Source organism: Schistocerca piceifrons, chromosome 1 (genome assembly GCF_021461385.2).
Source record: "Schistocerca piceifrons isolate TAMUIC-IGC-003096 chromosome 1, iqSchPice1.1, whole genome shotgun sequence".
In the NCBI taxonomy this organism is placed as follows: Eukaryota; Metazoa; Arthropoda; class Insecta; order Orthoptera; family Acrididae; genus Schistocerca; species Schistocerca piceifrons.
In genome coordinates, this window is record NC_060138.1 from 799,845,234 (window position 1) to 799,866,061 (window position 20,828).

Consider the following 20,828-nt stretch of genomic DNA (forward strand, 5'->3'; position numbering starts at 1 on the left):
TCCTACAATCGAGGCTACGTTAACTTTTATCTAAGTTTTCGATATTATTCACGTTTTCAACCAACCCTTAATGTTTTTTTCCTAGAAAGTAATAGCATAATGAATACCTACAGATTTCAGTTTTGTAAGGGTACATCACCGCAGCTTACAAGTTTTAGACAGCGTCCACAGAATTACCAACCACTTTATCAATTGGCAATCTAATGAACAAGATCCTGTGGTTATGACATCCACTCGGAAGTTATGAAATCCTACTGAAATTCTAGTTCGCAACTCGTAACTCACTACAACACATCTCTTAAAGAGAATTTCACAAGAACTGAAAAAAGTTACCTTTTTCGTGCTGCAGTCAAGGTCCTGTGAAGAATCCTAGGCGTCCGGTGGTAATTTAACAGAGCTTCGAGCCACTCGTCATACAGATGTGCAACATCTGGGTTCGATACAACTCACGCCGCTGTTGTCTGATGCTCGGAACCTCGATCGTGACTTGCGATCACGAGCCATTGTCTTATTGTGGCCTCGTCCTTAAAAGAGCGAACACGGAGCTGCATCGTGAACTACCAACAGTCGTAAAAAATGCTGTTCAGGAGCTCAGGTGTCCGCGTGAATCAACAACGCGGGACGGTGAAAACTACTGACCATGCTGCGCTTCCGTTGTGTCGTGGAGGCCGTCGCAGGTAATTCTGACATGCGTTCAGTATTTGGAGGAGATCCTGTTTAAAAGGATTTTTCGATGTGAAGACGTCTATTATGGAACGAAAATTCACGGTTACATCACCAACAGTGGCGGACAATTGTGGACCAATAAAAAATATGTGGAAATTTCAAATAGAAAAATGTTTCTCCATTTTTGTCCATGGCCTTAACGAAGTTTTTCATTACACCCAATTTTATATGAAGAGCAGGGAGAGCTAAGTTCTTGAATTCGACAAGTGGTTCGTGCAGAACATTGTTAGATCCTGGTTCAGGTGACTGACGCTTAGGTCAATCTTTCTTTTTATAATGAAGTCTATCCCAGAGCCACAAGAAGCAACAGAATTTGGTGTAGACGTGGTATAGCCCAAGTAATATGCCTATGACTTTCAGTTCCCCGTAAACCTGCCATTTAAACTGTCGTAGTTCAATCGCAAAAACAACTGCTTCATCTTATCAAATGTTTCTTTCAAGTAAGGTGCATACCCATCGGAATCGATGGTGAGACGTTGCCATTATGCAGTACCACGCACTTGACTTGCTCTGGAGGAGGCGATGCGCAGTCTCCACTGGTCACTTTTACAATCAATGTCCGTAGCTGCTACTAGTCCCTGTACATCACTACAAAGTACCAAGTTCTTTCCACTTTAGAAAACATGGAAGGAATGGCATATGGCGGTTATTGAACACAGTCACTTTTATTGTTTTATCAAGAAAATTTCTTTGTTGTAGCCTTGATGCCAACAGTCCAGCTTTACCTTTCGGCAATTCCGGATATCCCACTAGGTAACTAAGTTCACATTATGTTATTTTGTGTATCTCTGTAAACTGATAGTTACACATAAAATCTTGATCTTTCGAAGAATTGGGTTTTGAAGGCGATGGTGCATCACTAGTTTCACTTCCGCCCTCGCCGCTGTCACTATCAAGTGGAACAGAAACAGGCAGTCCATCACTGTGAGACACTGGTCGCATGGTCGACTGTATGTTAGGAAGACTCTTTTTCTTGGAAATGCCACGTGTTAATGGAGCTGTCTCACGAAAGTAACAATCATGCACATGGTTTGACGGTTCTCGCCAGACATCGGTGTAGCAAAGCCCGTGGAAAATCTTTTAGATTCAGTCACGAATGAAGACTCGAGACACAAGACACGCAGCATGCAGGGGGAACCCAGGGCTTGTCGTGGTTTTCGATTTTATCAACAAAGATCAGTCGGTACGCCTTTCTAATATATGGCGTTATTCGCCTCCTTTGCAATTTCAATGTAGCCTGTACGCAAACATAGCAAAACTTGTCAGCACTGTTTACGCATTTGCGAGGCATACTGAATCCCAGGAATTACAATAACGCCCTAACTACATTTCAGAAACACGTTTTCTTTCAGAAAACGAACAGAACACAGTTTGTAACAGACTGAAACTACGCTTCCCTTCCTCTTCCCCTTGCCCTTGTTGATACGAGCCCGGACCCAAAATAGCGACAAAATACACACAGCTATTGTTGCCTTAAGCTTCATCATTCTGTCTACCATCGGCGGGATTCCGAAGCCTATGCGGGAAAGGACTGAAGATGAAAGTTAATAAAATACAATTACAATTAAATACACTCCCCTGTAACTCGGAAAATATAGATAATTCGAGTGTTTCATTGTCGTTTTCGATATCAGCGTGGTCAATATAGTTAACAAACATCTGTTTCATACCAGCTACATCTTCACTCTTGGTTATTGTAATTACAGGTGCATATTTCAGTCTGTTGTAGAACTATGGAACATGTTTAACACTCAGACACTAGGACTTTTTTTTTTTTTTTTGAGACAGAATACTTCCTTTATAAAGGCAACTATGAGTTTCGTCAGCCAAAGACCTTGCGAAACACATATACGGCCGTACACACAGGCGTCCAAGTTGACGCGGTTTTCCATGACCTTCGGAAAGAATTTCATAGTTCCACACTGTTGTTTAGTGAATAAAATACGGGCTTAGCCAGTACCGGCTCAGGTTTGCGATTGGATTTAGGATTTTCTACCAGATGAAACACAACATGTAGTTCTTAAAGGAACAAAGTCAACATACGTAAAGGTCAAAAAATGGTTCATATGGCTCTGAGCACTATGGGACTTAACTTCTGAGGTCATCAGTCCCCTAGAACTTAGAAATACTTAAACCTAACTGACCTAAGGACATCACACACATCCATGCCTGAGGCAGGATTCGAACCTGCGACCGTAGCGGTCGCGCGGTTCCAGATGTGGCGCCTAGAACCGCTCGGCCACCCAGGCCGGCATACGTAAAGGTAAGTTCGGAAATATCCCAGAGAAGTGTTATAGCGCAGATAGTATTTTCACATTATATTAGCGGTCTAATGGACAACGTCGGAGGCTCCGACAGGCTATTCGCGGACAATGCTGTTGTCTACCAGGAAGTTTGCAGCGTCAGACGACTGGAGCGAAATGCAGCGAGATCTGCAGAGGATCGGTGGCTTACTGTCAAGTACTGGCGAATGAGCTGGAGGTAAGTAGACGTAGCGTATTGCGCTTGAATAGGCGAAGAGATCCACTACTGTTCGATTACACTATTGGACAAGTCAATGGAAACAATATCTACTGTAAAATATCTAGGAGTAACCATTTGGAGCGATCCGAAGTTGAATGACGACGTAGGAAAAACAGATGCCAGGCTGAGATTCTTTGGAAGAATCTTAAGGAAATGTAATGCATCCAAGAAGTCAGTGGCTCGTAAAACTCTTGTGTGACCAATTCTTGATTCTGGGACCCTTACCATATACACCGACGTGACAAAACTCATGGGATAGGTATATACACATATACAGATGGCAGTGGTATCGCATACACAAGGTTTTAAAGGGCAGTGCATTGGCGGAGCTGTCATTTGTACGTAGATGATTAGTGTGAATTCGTTTTCGGCGTGATTGTCACCGCACCACGGGAACTAACAGACCTCCAATGCGGAATGGCAGTTGGAGCTAGACGCATGGGACATTCCACTTCGGAAATCGTTATGGAAGACGGTATTTCGAAATCCACGGCGCCAAGACTCTATGGAGAATACCAACGTGCCACTGTCATTACCTCCCTCTCCTGTTCCTGTCGCGTATGGTTCGCGAGAAGAACGACTGCCGGAAAGGCTCCGTGCGCGCTCGAATCTCTCTAATTTTACATTCGTGGTCTCCTCGGGAGGTATAAGTAGGGGGAAGCAATATATTCGATACCTCATTCAGAAACGCACCCTCTCGAAACCTGGACAGCAAGCTACACCACGATGCAGAGCGCCTCTCTTGCAGAGTCTGCCACTTGAATTTGTTAAACATCTTCGTAACACTATCATGCTTACTAAATAACCCTGTGACGAAACGCGCCACTGTTCTTTGGATCTTCTCTATCTCCTATGTCAACCCGACCTGGTACGGATCCCACACTGATGAGCAATACTCAAGTGTAGGTCTAACGAGTGTTTTGTAAGCCACCTCCTTTGTTGATGGACTACATTTTCTAAGGTCTCTCCCAATGAATCTCAACCTGGCACCCGCCTTACCAACAATTAATTTTATATTATCATTCCACTTCAAATCGTTGCGTACGCATACTCCCAGTGTTTATTCTGCTATCATATAATCATACAATAAAGGATCCTTCTTTCTGTGTATTCGCAATACATTACATTTGTCTATGTTAAGGGTCAGTTGCCACTCCCTGCACCAAGTGCCTATCCGCTGCAGATCTGCATTTCGCTGCAATTTTCTAATGTTGCAACTTCTCTGTATACTACAGCATCATCCGCGAAAAGCCGCATGGAACTTCCGACACTAACTACTAGGTTGAAAAGCAGGACCCCAGTGGCACGCCAGAGGTTACTTTAACGTCTGTAGACGTCTCTGCATTGAGAACAACATGCTGTGTTCTGTTTGCTAAAAATTCTTCAATCCAGTCACACAGCTGGTCTGATATTCCGTAGGCTCTTACTTATCCCGTCATGTGGCGATAATCACGTAGGAAACCTTTTCACATGAATTACCTAAATACAAATGACAGCTCTGTCAACGCATTTCCCTTCTATACACTGCGTGCGCGACTTTTGTCACCGCAGTGTAACGCGTGTATCACCGTTGGTCGCCGAGGTGGCGTCAAATCGAAAGACCTGCACCAGGCGAACGGTCTACCCGACGGGAGGCCCTAGCCACACGACATTTCCATTTTATACCGTTGACCGTGTTCAGCACAGCTTCCAGTTGTCATTTTCTCGTGTGGCAGTGCAGATGCAGACGAAGACGGTACAGTGGGCGGCTGGCTGCCAGCGCCCGCGTGGTATCCAGGATGGCGCGCCTGCCGTGACGCGGCCAGGTGTCGCGGCCTTGGCGGCTGTTGGCTAAGTGGCGGCGCTGGCGGCTGTGGAGCCGTCTGGTCCTGCTGGCGTGGGCGGCCGCAGCCAGCCGGCGGCCGGCGGCGGACCAGAAGGCGACCAGACTTGGCCCGCGATGCTGGTGAACCTCCGAGTGCTGCTGGCGATCGGCGCGCTGGCCGGCGTGCAGCCGCAGCCGCAGCAGCCGTCGTCGCCCTTCTTCCGCACCAGCCTCTTCCCGGAGCAGCTCCAGCAGCAGCAGCTGCAGCTACGCCAGCGGCAGCTACAGGTAGGCTACCTCCACTGCTCCCTGCTGTGCTCAGTGTCAGCTGTCAGAGCGACTCGCGTTACCTGCCCCGCGACTGGAGTGTTCCCTATTACTGACCTCAAAACCGTGTTGTCAAGTCACGAGTGACATGTTAAGTGACTCTTCTATGCTCACATTCTCTCGCTCCTCCTGTTTCTCTTTTGTTCCCTCTGTTCCAGTGATCTTTATTTTAACCCTACTATCAGTCCACATACTCAGACAAGCTGCGAGACTGTCGCGAATAAAACAGTGACCCGTATATACAGTAAGTTTCCTATAATTTACGTCTATGATCAGTAGTGCTACTGACGACATGACTCGTGCATATGATGTTATTTATATATATTTAACGATGCTGGTGCTGGTTTTGCATTTAACATTTGACGAAGCCACTATGGCTGCAGTGTAATGTACTGCAGTACATTAGGATTTCGTTTTTACAAAACTGATCTGATGATGGTCATTATAGGCCAAAACCGGTAATCAGTTAACAAAAAGTTTGCGACCATAGACGTAAATTATAGGAAACTTATAGTCCACGTACTATCTCGCACTGCTTTCCTCTGCAGAGCTGTCTTCGATTTTTCTCACTTGTTCCAGTCCCTTTCCAATCTGCCCGACAGTTTTCACCCGTTGCTTCCTGTTAAGCACGCTACGTTCCACAACATTTTTGTCAACCTGCTGTCGTCCATTCATTCCGTAATCAATTTTTACTGAGATATAACTTGATAATGTCCAAGGAGGCGAAACTAGCTAGCTGCTAAATGAAAAAAAAAGTTTTATTTCAAAATAAAAGTGCAACTTACACGGAAAACGACTTTCTTTAAGAATTTTATAGCTTGGTTACCTGACGTGATCAGTCAGTGCAGGAGGCGATACATAATTTTGTATTGTACTCTTCTTTTGCAAACTAATTTATTTACTAATATCGCTAAATAAACACAATTACTGGATTACTAGTTTTGGTAATTTGTGCTGCCATCCCTAGATACACAAAATAGGGCAGTGGTAGCCATATTATAAAATGCTTACACCACTCTGTTACCTGAGGACTATAAAATATGCGTAAAAGAGTCGAGGCACATACATACTATTTGTCTTCGTGTGACTAAGTCGTCTAAGGATTGTATGATGTAGCTACCACTTCCCGGTTTAATGGATCGGAGGTTGCCTAGACACATTGCGCAAGCTGGTAATCCAGTAATTGTGATTACATAGCGATCTTGGCAAATAAATTGGTTTTCAAAACTCTTGAAAGTATTCGTTCCATTTTTCAAACAGACAACCGATCCTCTTACCCAACGCGATCATCTCCGTTGCGTATAACGCAGTATTTGTGAATGTCGGCACACAATGCCGCAATTTGATGTTCGTCGATACGTTCTCCTTTCTGTATGTAGGCTGCTCTTCCATCACACGGTTCTGGCACTACAATTGTGCTTGCTGGCTGAGCACGCCGCGCCACAATCACTTAGTAACGGCTACGGTACACACTACTACTGTGTTGTTAGATCGCCAATGTTGACAGCGGTCGGACGCAAAACATTCGTGAGACAAAGTCGATCAACTTCTACCGGCTTCAGCCAATTCACAACTGTGGAACTTCCGTTCAGGAGTGATCAGCGGAAAAATGCTCCTATCGGAGCACAAAAAAATGCGAATGTGTTCCTCTTTATTCAAAATACTGACTGAAAAGTGGGGTATCAGCTGACTCATTCTATCTTCCTCAGCACCTTCAAAAAAGCTTTCCAAAAATTTTGGCATGCGAACATATTCGCGATTTTTTTAACGTGCAACTCACCTCAAACTCCCACATGCTGTTACAACTTTAACTCACTCACACCCATAACTCCATCATACCGATCCCCTCCCAGTTACCCTGCCTCACTCACTCATTCAGCCCAACTCATTGTCGTTATCGCTTTGTGTCCCCCTGTTATTGCCTCCTGTGTCACAGCCACAGTCCTCTTCGTTCTGTACTACTACTACAATCTCCTGTCACCTTCACTGCCTCCCTCTTGCTCTCTCTTTCTGCTAATATCTCATTTCTTCTTTCCCACTGCTGCTGTCTCTTATGACTGTCATTACCTCTCTCTTCGTCCATGTCATTGTCATACACTCTGTTTCTCATTGTCACTGGCTCTCACTCACTTTTATTTTCTCTTTCTCTTTATTTCTCCCCTTCCTCGGCACTGTCTCCTTAATTCTTTTCCTAGCACTATTCTGTCGCTGTCAACTATGTTCCACTCCACTGTAAAATTTTTTAATGTGCTGAGGAAGGTAGAATGAGGCAGCTTGTACTCCACCTTTCACTCAGAGTCTTTTAAATGAACAGGGACACATTCGCATTTTCCCACTGGATCCATTCTTTTTCCTGCTGCAGCAGGGCAATAACTCGTATGAAAAGAAATGTTCTGGTCAGTAAAATTTAGATACTTTACTTATGTGAAACTGCAATAACGCAAAATTTATGTTACACCTCAGACCACATTTTACGTGCAAAAGATTTTTGGATGTGCTTCAGTGCTACAACATGGGGTTCCCAGACGATAACGGGAACACTTTACAGCATATTTCTGCATGCTGCGTCACGATAGAAACTACGTTTTCGCCTCACATCGGATTTTACGTGTACAAGTAGCATAACTTTCAACCTCTGTATCTCGGTAGCGGGTAAAGATATGAACAAAATTTTCAAGATCATTCGACAGCGGGATCTTAGGAATACATTGTGAAAATTGCTGCCATTTGATCTGCATAGCCGCCTTGGAATCCTCGGCTGCGTTTCGTTCCCCTGGAGATGGCGAAAATATAGCAAAAAAGTCATTTTTGGGTTTTTTTCGGAGGAGCCGTCCATAAACTAATGGTGCCTCCATAAAAAGAAATATTTGCTCCATTTGCCTAAGCAGAACGAAGTATGTAATTTTCATATTTTGAATATATGAACAAAATTTTCAAGATCGTTTGACAGCGGGATCTTAGGAATACATCGTAAAAATTACTGCCACTTGCTCTACGTAGCCGTCTTGGAATCCACGGCTGCGTTTCGGTCAGCTGGAGACGGCCAAAATATAGTAAAAAAGCCATTTTTGTGGGTTTTTCGGAGGAACCGCCCATAAACTAATGGTGCCTCCATAAAAAAAAAAAAAACGATTTGGTCCATTTGCGTAAGCAGAACGAAGTATGCAATTTTCATGTTTTGACGCTGTACTGTAGGGTTGTGACACTGGCCACCCTTCTGCTGAGTATACAAATGGTCCCTGGCCCCAGGGATATCCAAAACACATGACCCTACCTTCTTATCATCAATAGAACCCGAGATATGAGAACTGGAAACTCCCGTTTTCATGCGCGGCGTTTCAGAACGTACTGGTAAGCATGTTGTCGCATGCATGCCGATGAACAACCTATTATGACACTACTCAAGAGGGAGCAAATATTCTGAACGTGAGGCAAAACTGTATGTCTCTCTGAAGCAAGTACATTATTTGTCTATTTGGCCGCACATATGAAGCAAAGTGTTAGAATTTAGAGTACTTGGATGACGTAATGATAAAATTCATGTGATTGTCGCTTCTGCGCTGACATATCTGATAATAGCTCCATTGTCTCTCGATGAAATAAAAAAAAAATTACTAGAAACAGGGATTTGATTTACGTAGTTTACAGTCACCACGTTGCACTTTCGGCTGCTTAGTAAAGCAGGTAAACCGCTTATCCGGGTATAGATGTTAATACATATTTGCCAGTAGCTGTCTCTTGCAATACAGACGAGAGTTAACATGTGACGTGACGTGGGAACCACTCCGACGAGCTACATGTTGACATTCTGGAAATAAGAGACGTATTTTTCCTGTGTAATGTGTTTACATTGTAGGACGTTTTCTACTGCCGGATCAGCGCACTGACTTTTAAGTCCAAATTTGGGACTGCTTACAACTTTAGATACTGAGATTGCCCGAAAGCTTCTTCGCTGCATGTGGAACGACGTACTAACACTATCCTACAAGTTGGATTGCTTCTCAGTGTTGATTGACATTACGCAAGGTAAACACCTGGCTCGTAACCAAATATCATCTCAAACACTTGCCATTGTTGTGTTAAATGTAGTAGGCCACGGAAATGAGACAGGTGAAGAGAGAAGGGCCCTCATGTGTGTAACAGTCTGTGCATAAAACGGAACAAACGTAGAGATCTGACAGAAACGCAAACTACCCGTGAGCCACATGCACCAACGCAAAAATATCGATGTATTTTAACCTTAGTGCACAGTAACCACGATAATTATACAGCGTGACACGGCTGAAAATGTTCCCCCCCCCCCCCCCCTAGAACCATGGAACTTGCCGTTGGTGGGGAGGCTTGCGTGCCTCAGCGATACAGATAGCCGTACCGTAGGTGCAACCACAACGGAGGGGTATCTGTTGAGAGGCCAGACAAACGTGTGGTTCCTGAAGAGGGGCAGCAGCCTTTTCAGTAGTTGCAGGGGCAACAGTCTGGCCTTGTAACACTAACCAAAACGGCCTTGCTGTGCTGGTACTGCGAACGGCTGAAAGCAAGGGAAAACTACAGCCGTAATTTTTCCCGAGGGCATGCAGCTTTACTGTATGGTTAAATGATGATGGCGTCCTCTTGGGTAAAATATTCCGGAGGTAAAATAGACCCCCATTCGGATCTCCGGGCGGGGACTACTCAGGAGGACGTCGTTATCAGGAGAAAGAAAACTGGCGTTCTACGGATCGGAGCGTGGAGTGTCAGATCCCTTAATCGGGCAGGTAGGTTAGAAAATTTAAAAAGGGAAATGGATAGGTTGAAGTTAGATATAGTGGGAATTAGTGAAGTTCGGTGGCAGGAGGAACAAGACTTCTGGTCAGGTGACTACAGGATGATAAACACAAAATCAAATAGGGGTAATGCAGGGGTAGGTTTAATAATGAATAGGAAAATAGGAATGCGGGTAAGTTACTACAAACAGCATAGTGAACGCATTATTGTGGCCAAGATAGATACGAAGCCCACACCTACTACAGTAGTACAAGTTTATATGCCAACTAGCTCTGCAGATGACGAAGAAATTGAAGAAATGTATGATGAAATAAAAGAAATTATTCAGATAGTGAAGGGAGACGAAAATTTAATAGTCATGGGTGACTGGAATTCGGTAGTAGGAAAAGGAAGAGAAGGAAACGTAGTAGGTGAATATGGATTGGGGGGAAGAAATGAAAGAGGAAGTCGTCTGGTAGAATTTTGCACAGAGCACAACTTAATGATAGCTAACACTTGGTTCAAGAATCATAAAAGAAAGTTGTATACATGGAAGAAGCCTGGAGATACTGACAGGTTTCAGATAGATTATGTAATGGTAAGACAAAGATTTAGGAACCAGGTTTTAAATTGTAAGACGTTTCCATGAGCAGATGTGGACTCTGACCACAATCTATTGGTTATGAACTGTAGATTAAAACTGAAGAAACTGCAAAAAGATGAGAATTTAAGGATATGGGACCTGGATGAACTGAAAGAACCAGAGGTTGTACAGAGTTTCAAGGAGAGTATAAGGAAACAATTGACAGGAATGGGGGAAAGAAATACAGTAGAAGAAGAATGGGTAGCTTTGAGGGATGAAGTAGTGAAGGCAGCAGAGGATAAATTAGGTAAAAAGACGAGGGCTAGTGGAAATCCTTGGGTAACAGAAGAAATATTGAACTTAATAGATCAAAGGAGGAAATATAAAAATGCGTTAAATAAAGCAGGCAAAAAGGAATACGACCGTCTCAAAAATGAGATCGACAGGAAGTGCAAAATGACTAAGCAGGGATGGCTAGAGGCCAATGTAAGGATGTAGAGGCTTGTCTCGCCAGGGGTAAGATAGATACTCCCTACAGGAAAATTAAAGAGACCTTTGGAGAAAAGAGAACCACTTGTATGAATATCAAGAGCTCAGATGGAAACCCAGTTCTAAGCAAAGAAGGGAAAGCAGAAAGGTGGAACGAGTATATAGAGGGTCTATACAAGGGCGATGTACTTGAGGACAATATTATGGAAATGGAAGAGGGTGTAGATGAAGATGAAATGGGAGATACTATACTGCGTGAAGAGTTTGACAGAGCACTGAGAGATCTGAGTTGAAACAAGGCCCCGGGAGTAGACAACATTCCATTAGAACTACTGACGGCCGTGGGAGAGCCAGTCCTGACAAAACTCTACCATCTGGTGAGCAAGATGTATGAGACAGGCGAAATACCCTCAGACTTCAAGAAGAATATAATAATTCCAATCCCAAAGAAAGCAGGTGTTGACAGATGTGAAAATTACCGAACTATCAGCTTAATAAGTCACAGCTGCAAAATACTAACGCGAATTCTTTACAGACGAATGGAAAAACTAGTAGAAGCCGACCTCGGGGAAGATCAGTTTGAATTCCGTAGAAATATAGGAACACGTGAGGCAATATTGACCCTACGACTTATCTTAGAAGCTAGATTAAGGAAAGGCAAACCTACGTTTCTAGCATTTGTGGACTTAGAGAAAGCTTTAGACAATGTTGACTGGAATACTCTCTTTCAAATTCTGAAGGTGGCAGGGGTAAAATACAATGAGCGAAAGGCTATTTACAATTTGTACAGAAACCAGATGGCAGTTATAAGAGTCGAGGAACATGAAAGGGAAGCAGTGATTGGGAAGGGAGTGAGACAGGGTTGTAGCCTCTTCCCGATGTTATTCAATCTGTATATTGAGCAAGCAGTGAAGGAAACAAAAGAAAAATTCGGAGTAGGTACTAAAATCCATGGAGAAGAAATAAAAACTTTGAGGTTTGCCGATGACATTGTAATTCTGTCAGAGACAGCAAAGGACTTAGAAGAGGAGTTGAACGGAATGGATAGTGTCTTGAAAGGAGGATATAAGATGAACATCAACAAAAGTAAAACGAGGATAATGGAATGTAGTCGAATTAAGTCGGGTGATGCTGAGGGAAATAGATTAGAAAATGAGACACTTAAAGTAGTAAAGGAGTTTTGCTATTTGGGGAGCAAAATAACTGATGATGGTCGAAGTAGAGAGGATATAAAATGTAGACTGGCAAAGAGAAGGAAAGCGTTTCTGAAGAAGAGAAATTTGTTAACATCGAGTATAGATTTAAATGTCAGGAAGTCGTTTCTGAAAGTATTTGTATGGAGTGTAGCCATGTATGGAAGTGAAACATGGACGATTAATAGTTTGGACAAGAAGAGAATAGAAGCTTTTGAAATGTGGTGCTACAGAAGAATGCTGAAGATTAGATGGGTAGATCACATAACTAATGAGGAGGTATTGAATAGGATTGGGGAGAAGAGAAATTTGTGGCGCAACTTGACTAGTAGAAGGAATCGGTTGGTAGGACATGTTCTGAGGCATCAAGGGATCACCAGTTTAGTATTGGAGGGTATCGTGGAGGGTAAAAATCGTAGAGGGAGACGAAGAGATGAATACACTAAGCAGATTCAGAAGGATTTAGGTTGCAGTAGTTACTGGGAGATGAAGCAGCTTGCACAGGATAGAGTAGCATGGAGAGCTGCATCAAACCAGTCTCAGGACTGAAGACCACAACAACAACAGAAAACCGTGTTGAAAGTACGATCAGTATGGCACGATTAATGTCACTGTTAACCTTTAACACAAAAGAGAGTGAGTGAGAGAGAGAGAGAGAGAGAGAGAGAGAGAGAGAGAGAGAGAGAGAGAGACAGAAATGAAACGATATGTTAAAAAAAGTTAGCAACTCCTGAAACTTAAGTACAGATTGGCAAGGATATACGACTACTAGAAATTTTCAGCTAATGCTCCACCTCTTCGGATGCGCAGATCTGCGCAACGCGGTTAGCATTCTCATGCAGTTTTTGGGTTGTGTATGATAGTGAGTTGAAAAGTCTGCGAAAACAATTAAGGTAATAATGAATCGTACCTCGTGTGAATTAGGTGTGTGACTCCATGTCTCAAAGGAAAAGGCCATAATACTGATGAAAATTATAGCGAACTGACTGAAAAGAAAGTAAGGCGTTAGTTTCCTACGTTTAGAGAACGTTGTACCGATGACGAGAGAGAACCCAAACGCGTCGTAAAAGTATGCGGTTTTAAGCAAACGAATGAAAAGATAAGAGAAACTCGTTGCTTTACAATTACTGTACTTGCTATGGAATTTCTAGAGTCTGGGGCAACAATGCGTGGAACTGATGCCGCCAAAATTAATCGTACGAAAATGTTGTAAGATAAATATCACATAGCAGAACCTGATAAAACATAATGAACGATATCTGAACCTGCGTTCTGGCCCGATAAGGGAAAGAAGGAAAAAGCCTCCCCTACATACTGCTGAAACGTGTGGCTCTTACGACAGTGCAAAGTCGAAATAGAAGTCCATGAAGTGTCGTCATTAAAATTCACATACGTCCTCGATAAAAACGGCACCCGTCTCTTGCAACCATAAGAAAGTGCTTTTGGTGAATTTCATGGAGCCGGAGAAATCTGTGTTGCAGTGGAATGCTTACACACATTTTCGAAATGGCGATTTGCTGTTCGCAATCCACAAAATGGAAAGCTGAGATCCTCAATCGTCTTTATCGAGAGCTATGAGTGCTGAAACACTGTCCAGGAGGACCAAACCATCGGACAACTACGTCAGGAACACCCCTCTACCCCTTCTCTACCTCTTCGATGATTTCAGCCTTGTTCTTGTGACCATGACCTCATACTACACCTCAAGATATAGCAGAGGTTCAATATTTTGGAGATAGTAAGGTGCTGAGTAATTCACTTCTGTATTGTATGAAATTCTCAGTAACCTAATTAGGTCTTTCTTTTGTGTTTACAGAGTCGAAAGCTACTTTTGCTTCAGTCCGTGCATTCAAAATTCTGCAAATATTCGAATATAGATCGCCCTTTTATTAAGATGTAATATATCCTCCATCAAATATTACTTCTGGATACTAGATTAGGATTAGGGAGTCATAAACAGCGGGAACAGTTGACAAACTCTATCTAATCCTTTCGTTCGTTGCGTGACATATAGGGCTTCAGAGAGGAAATGGCAAGATGGCCGTTTCCTCGTCGCTGTCTCCCGTAGCACGATAAGGACCACGTATGTTGTTAAAAAAGAGGAAATTGCACTTAATTTTTCCGAAGGTGGCTCGGGAGGCAGAAAGCAAGTCGATTCAGCTTCCATTACTGAAGGTAAACTCGCTACTTCAGTAATACTGAACATCTGCATGATCTAACTTAAGTATCGTTACAAATTTTGCCTTCCTTTAACAACATGTTACAATTTCAATACGTTTTATCTACTACATCACTATTGGAGGATCTCTTCACCTTTGCTTTGTCTCTGTAATACCGTACATTCAACTGCGTAGTGCCGTCTGCAGTAGGAGCGTTTTACGGCAGGTAGGCTCGAGCGATACGTTCTTAGGAAGAGGCAACCCTGAAGTCGAAAGCGCACACTTCGTTAATCATTACTTTTACGTGACGTAAGTGGCATGTTTTCGAGCTAAAAGAGTGACAATTAGTTCTTAGTATTTTGTACTGTAACCAGTGCTTCCATAAGTAGACCTATTGAGTTGAGAAGGAGATAAGGAGAAATATAAATGTAATGTTGAGGTTTAGAGCATTCGATGCGTCATCTGTTGGCGGAAAGTGCAAACGCAAATCATTCTCAGATACAGCCACGAGAGAAAGGACTTGTGGAGCGACTGAATCTTGCAAAGCAGGCACTGATAAGAACCTGGATGTTTCACATGAAGCTGCGCCGCGTGCAATTTAGTTATTTATTTATTTTTATTGACCATGTGCCACGACCTACACCTAAAAAGATCCACACTCTCCCTCAAAATAGTCGCCTTTGGTAGCTATGGACGTCTGCCAACGTCCGTAAAGGAAGGTCAAGTACATCTACTCTTCCGGCAGTCATGATCTCTTCGACTGAATGAAATCTACGGCCATGTAGGAATACTTTCATACGGGGAAAAAGACAAAAATTGCTTGGTGGGAGATCACATACGCACGGAGAGTGTGGCAAAACGGTGACCTGTTGTGTTGCAAGTTCCTCTTGGACGAGGACATAGCGATGATCAGGAGTGTTGTCGCATAGCAGCAGCTAATTCTTCCCTCTCCAAAGCTCAAGACACTTAACAACGACCCGAATCGCGTAAACAGCTGAGCATCTCCTTGTACCGGGTTTTGCTTAGTGTTCCAGTTCCACTTGAATCAAAAAACAGTCTTAGCATCGCCTTCCTTGTGACTTGTCTTGCCGCAGTTTTTCTGTCGTGGTGATACTGGCGTTTTCCAGGTGGCGGGTCGTCGATTCAGTTGCAGATGGCATGGGAAACACCATCTCTTGTCTCTAGTTGTGATCAGGTTGCGAAACACTGCATCATCGTCTCACTACCGATCAGGTCCCCACGAATAGTCATGCGATCATCAGCCGCATACTGTCCGTCGCATACTGTGCGTCGCATACTGTGCTGGGTAACACGCAACATGTTCAAGTCATCAGTCAAAATTCTGTAGCACGTACCACTGCTGAGGGCTACAGCGGTTGGCACGCACACACATTGCAACCTCTTCAATTCTGCCTGCAATTCGAACCTTATGCGGTCCACCAGTGTCAACATCATCCCTCAAAACGTCTCTCCCTTGAGAAAAACTTCGGTCCCACCTAAATACAACTCTGCGACTCAGTGTGTCGTTACCGTAAATTTGTTGCAGCATTTTAATCGTTTTGCTACCGGTTTTGCCCAATTTCTGGTAAAACTTGTCTGTTATTCTAAATGCGATATATTCGAGCTCCGACGCCAACTGTCAAATCACAGTCACAAATAAGGTCGTAATTCTAGTTACGGTGCATGCACTCAGCTGTTTCCTGCTGGGACAAGCGACACATAATGTATTGCACCATGGTGCCACCTATGTACTCTAGTGCACCACACTGCTGCTATACGCCCAGTCTCACGACGTAATGACTGTACTACGTATATCGCTCCAATGACATGCGCCCATTTGGAAATGCGATAACCACCGTTTGCTTGCCATATTACTGTACTATGTACAGGGGTTGCACAAAACCATAGATACACAGTGCTAAATGCATACTTGAGCGTAAATGCAGATGTTACCGAAGCCTACAGGCTGCGTTGTTGTATTTAACCACTGAATGTTCCTGTGCAATGTACTCAACACATTGCAAATGTCAGTCATGGTCAGAACAGTGTTCTGTGTAGTTGCGAGTGCATTACGTCGGAGTTAAGTGAATTCGAACGTGGGCGAATTTTTGGTGCTCGTGTTGTGAGCGCTTCTGTAGCCAAGGCAACCGACGTGTTTGGTCTTTGGAGAGGTGAAGATTCAAACTGCATGCAGAGAAAGCAGAAAAACATCACAACACAGACGAAAGTGTGTGCCATAGTCATGAAACCTGGACTGTGGAGCAATGGAAGAAAGTCATTTGGTCAGATGAACCTTGTTTCACACAGTTTCCAAATTGTGGCCGATATTACGTCAGTGAAACACGCCGTAGGTTCGGTGATGATTTGGGCAGCCGTATCATGATATTTCGTGCCATGGTTACTCAACAAGGTCGTATTACTGCCAAGGATTATGTGGCAATTTTGGCTGATTAAATCCATCCCACGGTACCATATTTGTTCTACAACGGTGAAGCTGTGTGCCAAGACGGCTGGGCCCACGTTCACACTTCTCGCGTCGTCCAGGACTCGTTTCGTGAGCACCAGGATATAGAGTCGCATTTCCCCCGGCCGCCACAGTCACCAGGTCTCAACATTATTGGGTCTGTCTGGTCTACTTTGGAGAGAAGGGTACGTGATAGTTATCCACCTCCTCCATCGTTACCCGAATTTCCTACTATTTTGCAGGAAGAATGGTATAAGTGATTTGTCGAGACAACATGTAATTACACCTTTTACACAACGACACAAACTCAGCACAATAGGCTGTAGGGTGGTAGGACTGGGCCAATGTAACAGATCAGGCAATCACTATCGACAGTTGCACCTAACATTTTATTTGGTGCCTTTAAACAGGAGAAATTGACAAATAAAACCATCACATGTTTGCGACTACCACACATCTTTAAAATTTACCATTCACTTGAAAATAAATTAGTTCAATTTTAAACATTCACAAAAACGCGGTGCTTATGGCCTATTACACATTTACTGAAATGAGTTAAATTTTATAACTAATGTACTCTTTCATTGCGACAGTGATTGTTATTACCAAAATAATTCAGTTAATTTAACACATAACATATAAAATTTCATGTGAGCAAACAAGCTCGTGAGATTCAACAACTACGCTCAGAAACCGGACGCCCGCCCGTTCAGATGTTTCCAATACAGGCTCGACATGGACCCGCAGAAGGGAGCAGCAACGGTCACGAATGGGCACGAGAAAATCCCAGAAAAAATTGGGTACCTAAAACAGATTGATATCTGCCTTAAATAACTAGAAGCACAATAACTCATTACAACACATCAGTAAAATTAATACATGAAATTTATTAGAATATAGATCTACTGTCGTTGAAGGAATTCTAGTACCATTATCTATAGAATCCGAACTATTAAACACACGATAACAACTGGCCTCTCAATAACCGGTAAGAAATTAGGAACTACTGATTTCAAAATTATACACGTGTCTCTCAGACACGCTATTAGTTCAAACAGAATCGTAACAGTAATGTTACTACAAGTGATGGTGTTACAAAAAGGTACGGCCAAACTTTCAGGAAACATTCCTCACACAGAAAGAAAGAAAATACACTCCTGGAAATTGAAATAAGAACACCGTGAATTCATTGTCCCAGGAAGGGGAAACTTTATTGACACATTCCTGGGGTCAGATACATCACATGATCACACTGACAGAACCACAGGCACATAGACACAGGCAACAGAGCATGCACAATGTCGGCACTAGTACAGTGTATATCCACCTTTCGCAGCAATGCAGGCTGCTATTCTCCCATGGAGACGATCGTAGAGATGCTGGATGTAGTCCTGTGGAACGGCTTGCCATGCCATTTCCACCTGGCGCCTCAGTTGGACCAGCGTTCGTGCTGGACGTGCAGACCGCGTGAGACGACGCTTCATCCAGTCCCAAACATGCTCAATGGGGGACAGATCCGGAGATCTTGCTGGCCAGGGTAGTTGACTTACACCTTCTAGAGCACGTTGGGTGGCACGGGATACATGCGGACGTGCATTGTCCTGTTGGAACAGCAAGTTCCCTTGCCGGTCTAGGAATGGTAGAACGATGGGTTCGATGACGGTTTGGATGTACCGTGCACTATTCAGTGTCCCCTCGACGATCACCAGTGGTGTACGGCCAGTGTAGGAGATCGCTCCCCACACCATGATGCCGGGTGTTGGCCCTGTGTGCCTCTGTCGTATGCAGTCCTGATTGTGGCGCTCACCTGCACGGCGCCAAACACGCATACGACCATCATTTGCACCAAGGCAGAAGCGACTCTCATCGCTGAAGACGACACGTCTCCATTCGTTCCTCCATTCACGCCTGTCGCGACACCACTGGAGGCGGGCTGCACGATGTTGGGGCGTGAGCGGAAGACGGCCTAACGGTGTGCGGGACCGTAGCCCAGCTTCATGGAGACGGTTGCGAATGGTCCTCGCCGATACCCCAGGAGCAACAGTGTCCCTAATTTGCTGGGAAGTGGCGGTGCGGTCCCCTACGGCACTGCGTAGGATCCTACGGTCTTGGCGTGCATCCGTGCGCCGCTGCGGTCCGGTCCCAGGTCGACGGGCACGTGCACCTTCCGCCGACCACTGGCGACAACATCGATGTACTGTGGAGACCTCACGCCCCACGTCTTGAGCAATTCGGCGGTACGTCCACCCGGCCTCCCGCATGCCCACTATACGCCCTCGCTCAAAGTCCGTCAACTGCACATACGGTTCACGTCCACGCTGTCGCGGCATGCTACCAGTGTTAAAGACTGCGATGGAGCTCCGTATGCCACGGCAAACTGGCTGACACTGACGGCGGCGGTGCACAAATGCTGCGCAACTAGCGCCATTCGACGGCCAACACCGCGGTTCCTGGTGTGTCCGCTGTGCCGTGCGTGTGATCATTGCTTGTACAGCCCTCTCGCAGTGTCCGGAGCAAGTATGGTGGGTCTGACACACCGGTGTCAATGTGTTCTTTTTTCCATTTCCAGGAGTGTATGTTATGTGGACATGTGTCCGGAAACGCTCACTTTCCCTGTTAGAGCTCATTTTATTACTTCTCTTCAAATCACATTAATCATGGAATGGAAACACACAGCAACAGAACGTACCAGCGTGACTTCAAACACTTTGTTACGGGAAATGTTCAAAATGTCCTCCGTTAGCGAGGATACATGCATCCACCCTCCGTCGCATGGAATCCCTGATGCGCTGATGCAGCCCTGGAGAATGGCGTATTGTATCACAGCCGTCCACAATACGAGAACGAAGAGTCTCTACATTTGGTACCGGGGTTGCGTAGACAAGAGCTTTCAAATGCCCCCATAAATGAAAGTCAGGAGGGTTGAGGTCAGGAGAGCGTGGAGGCCATGGAATTGGTCCGCGTCTACCAATCCATCGGTCACCGAATCTGTTGTTGAGAAGCGTACGAACACTTCGACTGAAACGTGCAGGAGCTCCATCGTGCATGAACCACATGTTGTGTCGTACTTGTAAAGGCACATGTTCTAGCAGCACAGGTAGAGTATACCGTATGAAATCATGATAACGTGCTCCATTGAGCGTAGGTGGAAGATCATGGGGCCCAATCAAGACATCACCAACAATGCCTGCCCAAACGTTCACAGAAAACCTGTGTTGATGACGTGATTGCACAATTGCGTGCGGATTCTCGTCAGCCCACACATGTTGATTGTGAAAATTTACAATTTGATCACGTTGGAATGAAGCCTAATCCGTAAAGAGAACATTTGCACTGAAATGTGGATTGACACATTGTTGGACGAACCATTCGCAGAAGTGTACCCGTGGAGGCCAATTAGCTGCTGATTGTGCCTGCACACGCTGTACATGGTACGGAAACAACTGGTTCTCCCGTAGCACTCTCCATACAGTGACTTGGTTAACGTTACATTGTACAGCAGCAACTTCTCTGACGCTGACATTAGGGTTATCGTCAACTGCACGAAGAATTGCCTCGTTCATTGCAGGTGTCCTCGTCGTTCTAGGTCTTTCCCAGTCGCGAGTCATAGGCTGGAATGTTCCGTGCTTCCAGACGCCGATCAATTGCTTCGAACGTCTTCCTGTCGGGACACCTTCGTTCTGGAAATCTGTCTCGATACAAACGTACCGCGCCACTGCTATTGCTCCGTGCTAATCCATACATCAAATGGGCATCTGCCAACTCCGCATTTGTAAACATTGCACTGACTGCAAAACCACGTTCGTGACGAACACCA

At 44.5% G+C, this 20,828-nt stretch overlaps 1 protein-coding gene across 1 annotated transcript in view; it reads left to right on the forward strand.

Moving 5' to 3' along the window:
- The first annotated feature begins 640 nt into the window (after positions 1 to 640).
- LOC124775205 (peroxidase-like) overlaps positions 641 to 20,828 on the forward strand; it is a 193,314-nt gene continuing 173,126 nt past the window's right edge. The window contains exons 1-2 of the mRNA XM_047250047.1: positions 641 to 677; positions 5,085 to 5,341. Of these exons, the coding sequence (XP_047106003.1) occupies positions 641 to 677; positions 5,085 to 5,341 (294 nt within the window). The remainder of the gene's footprint in view (positions 678 to 5,084; positions 5,342 to 20,828) is intronic.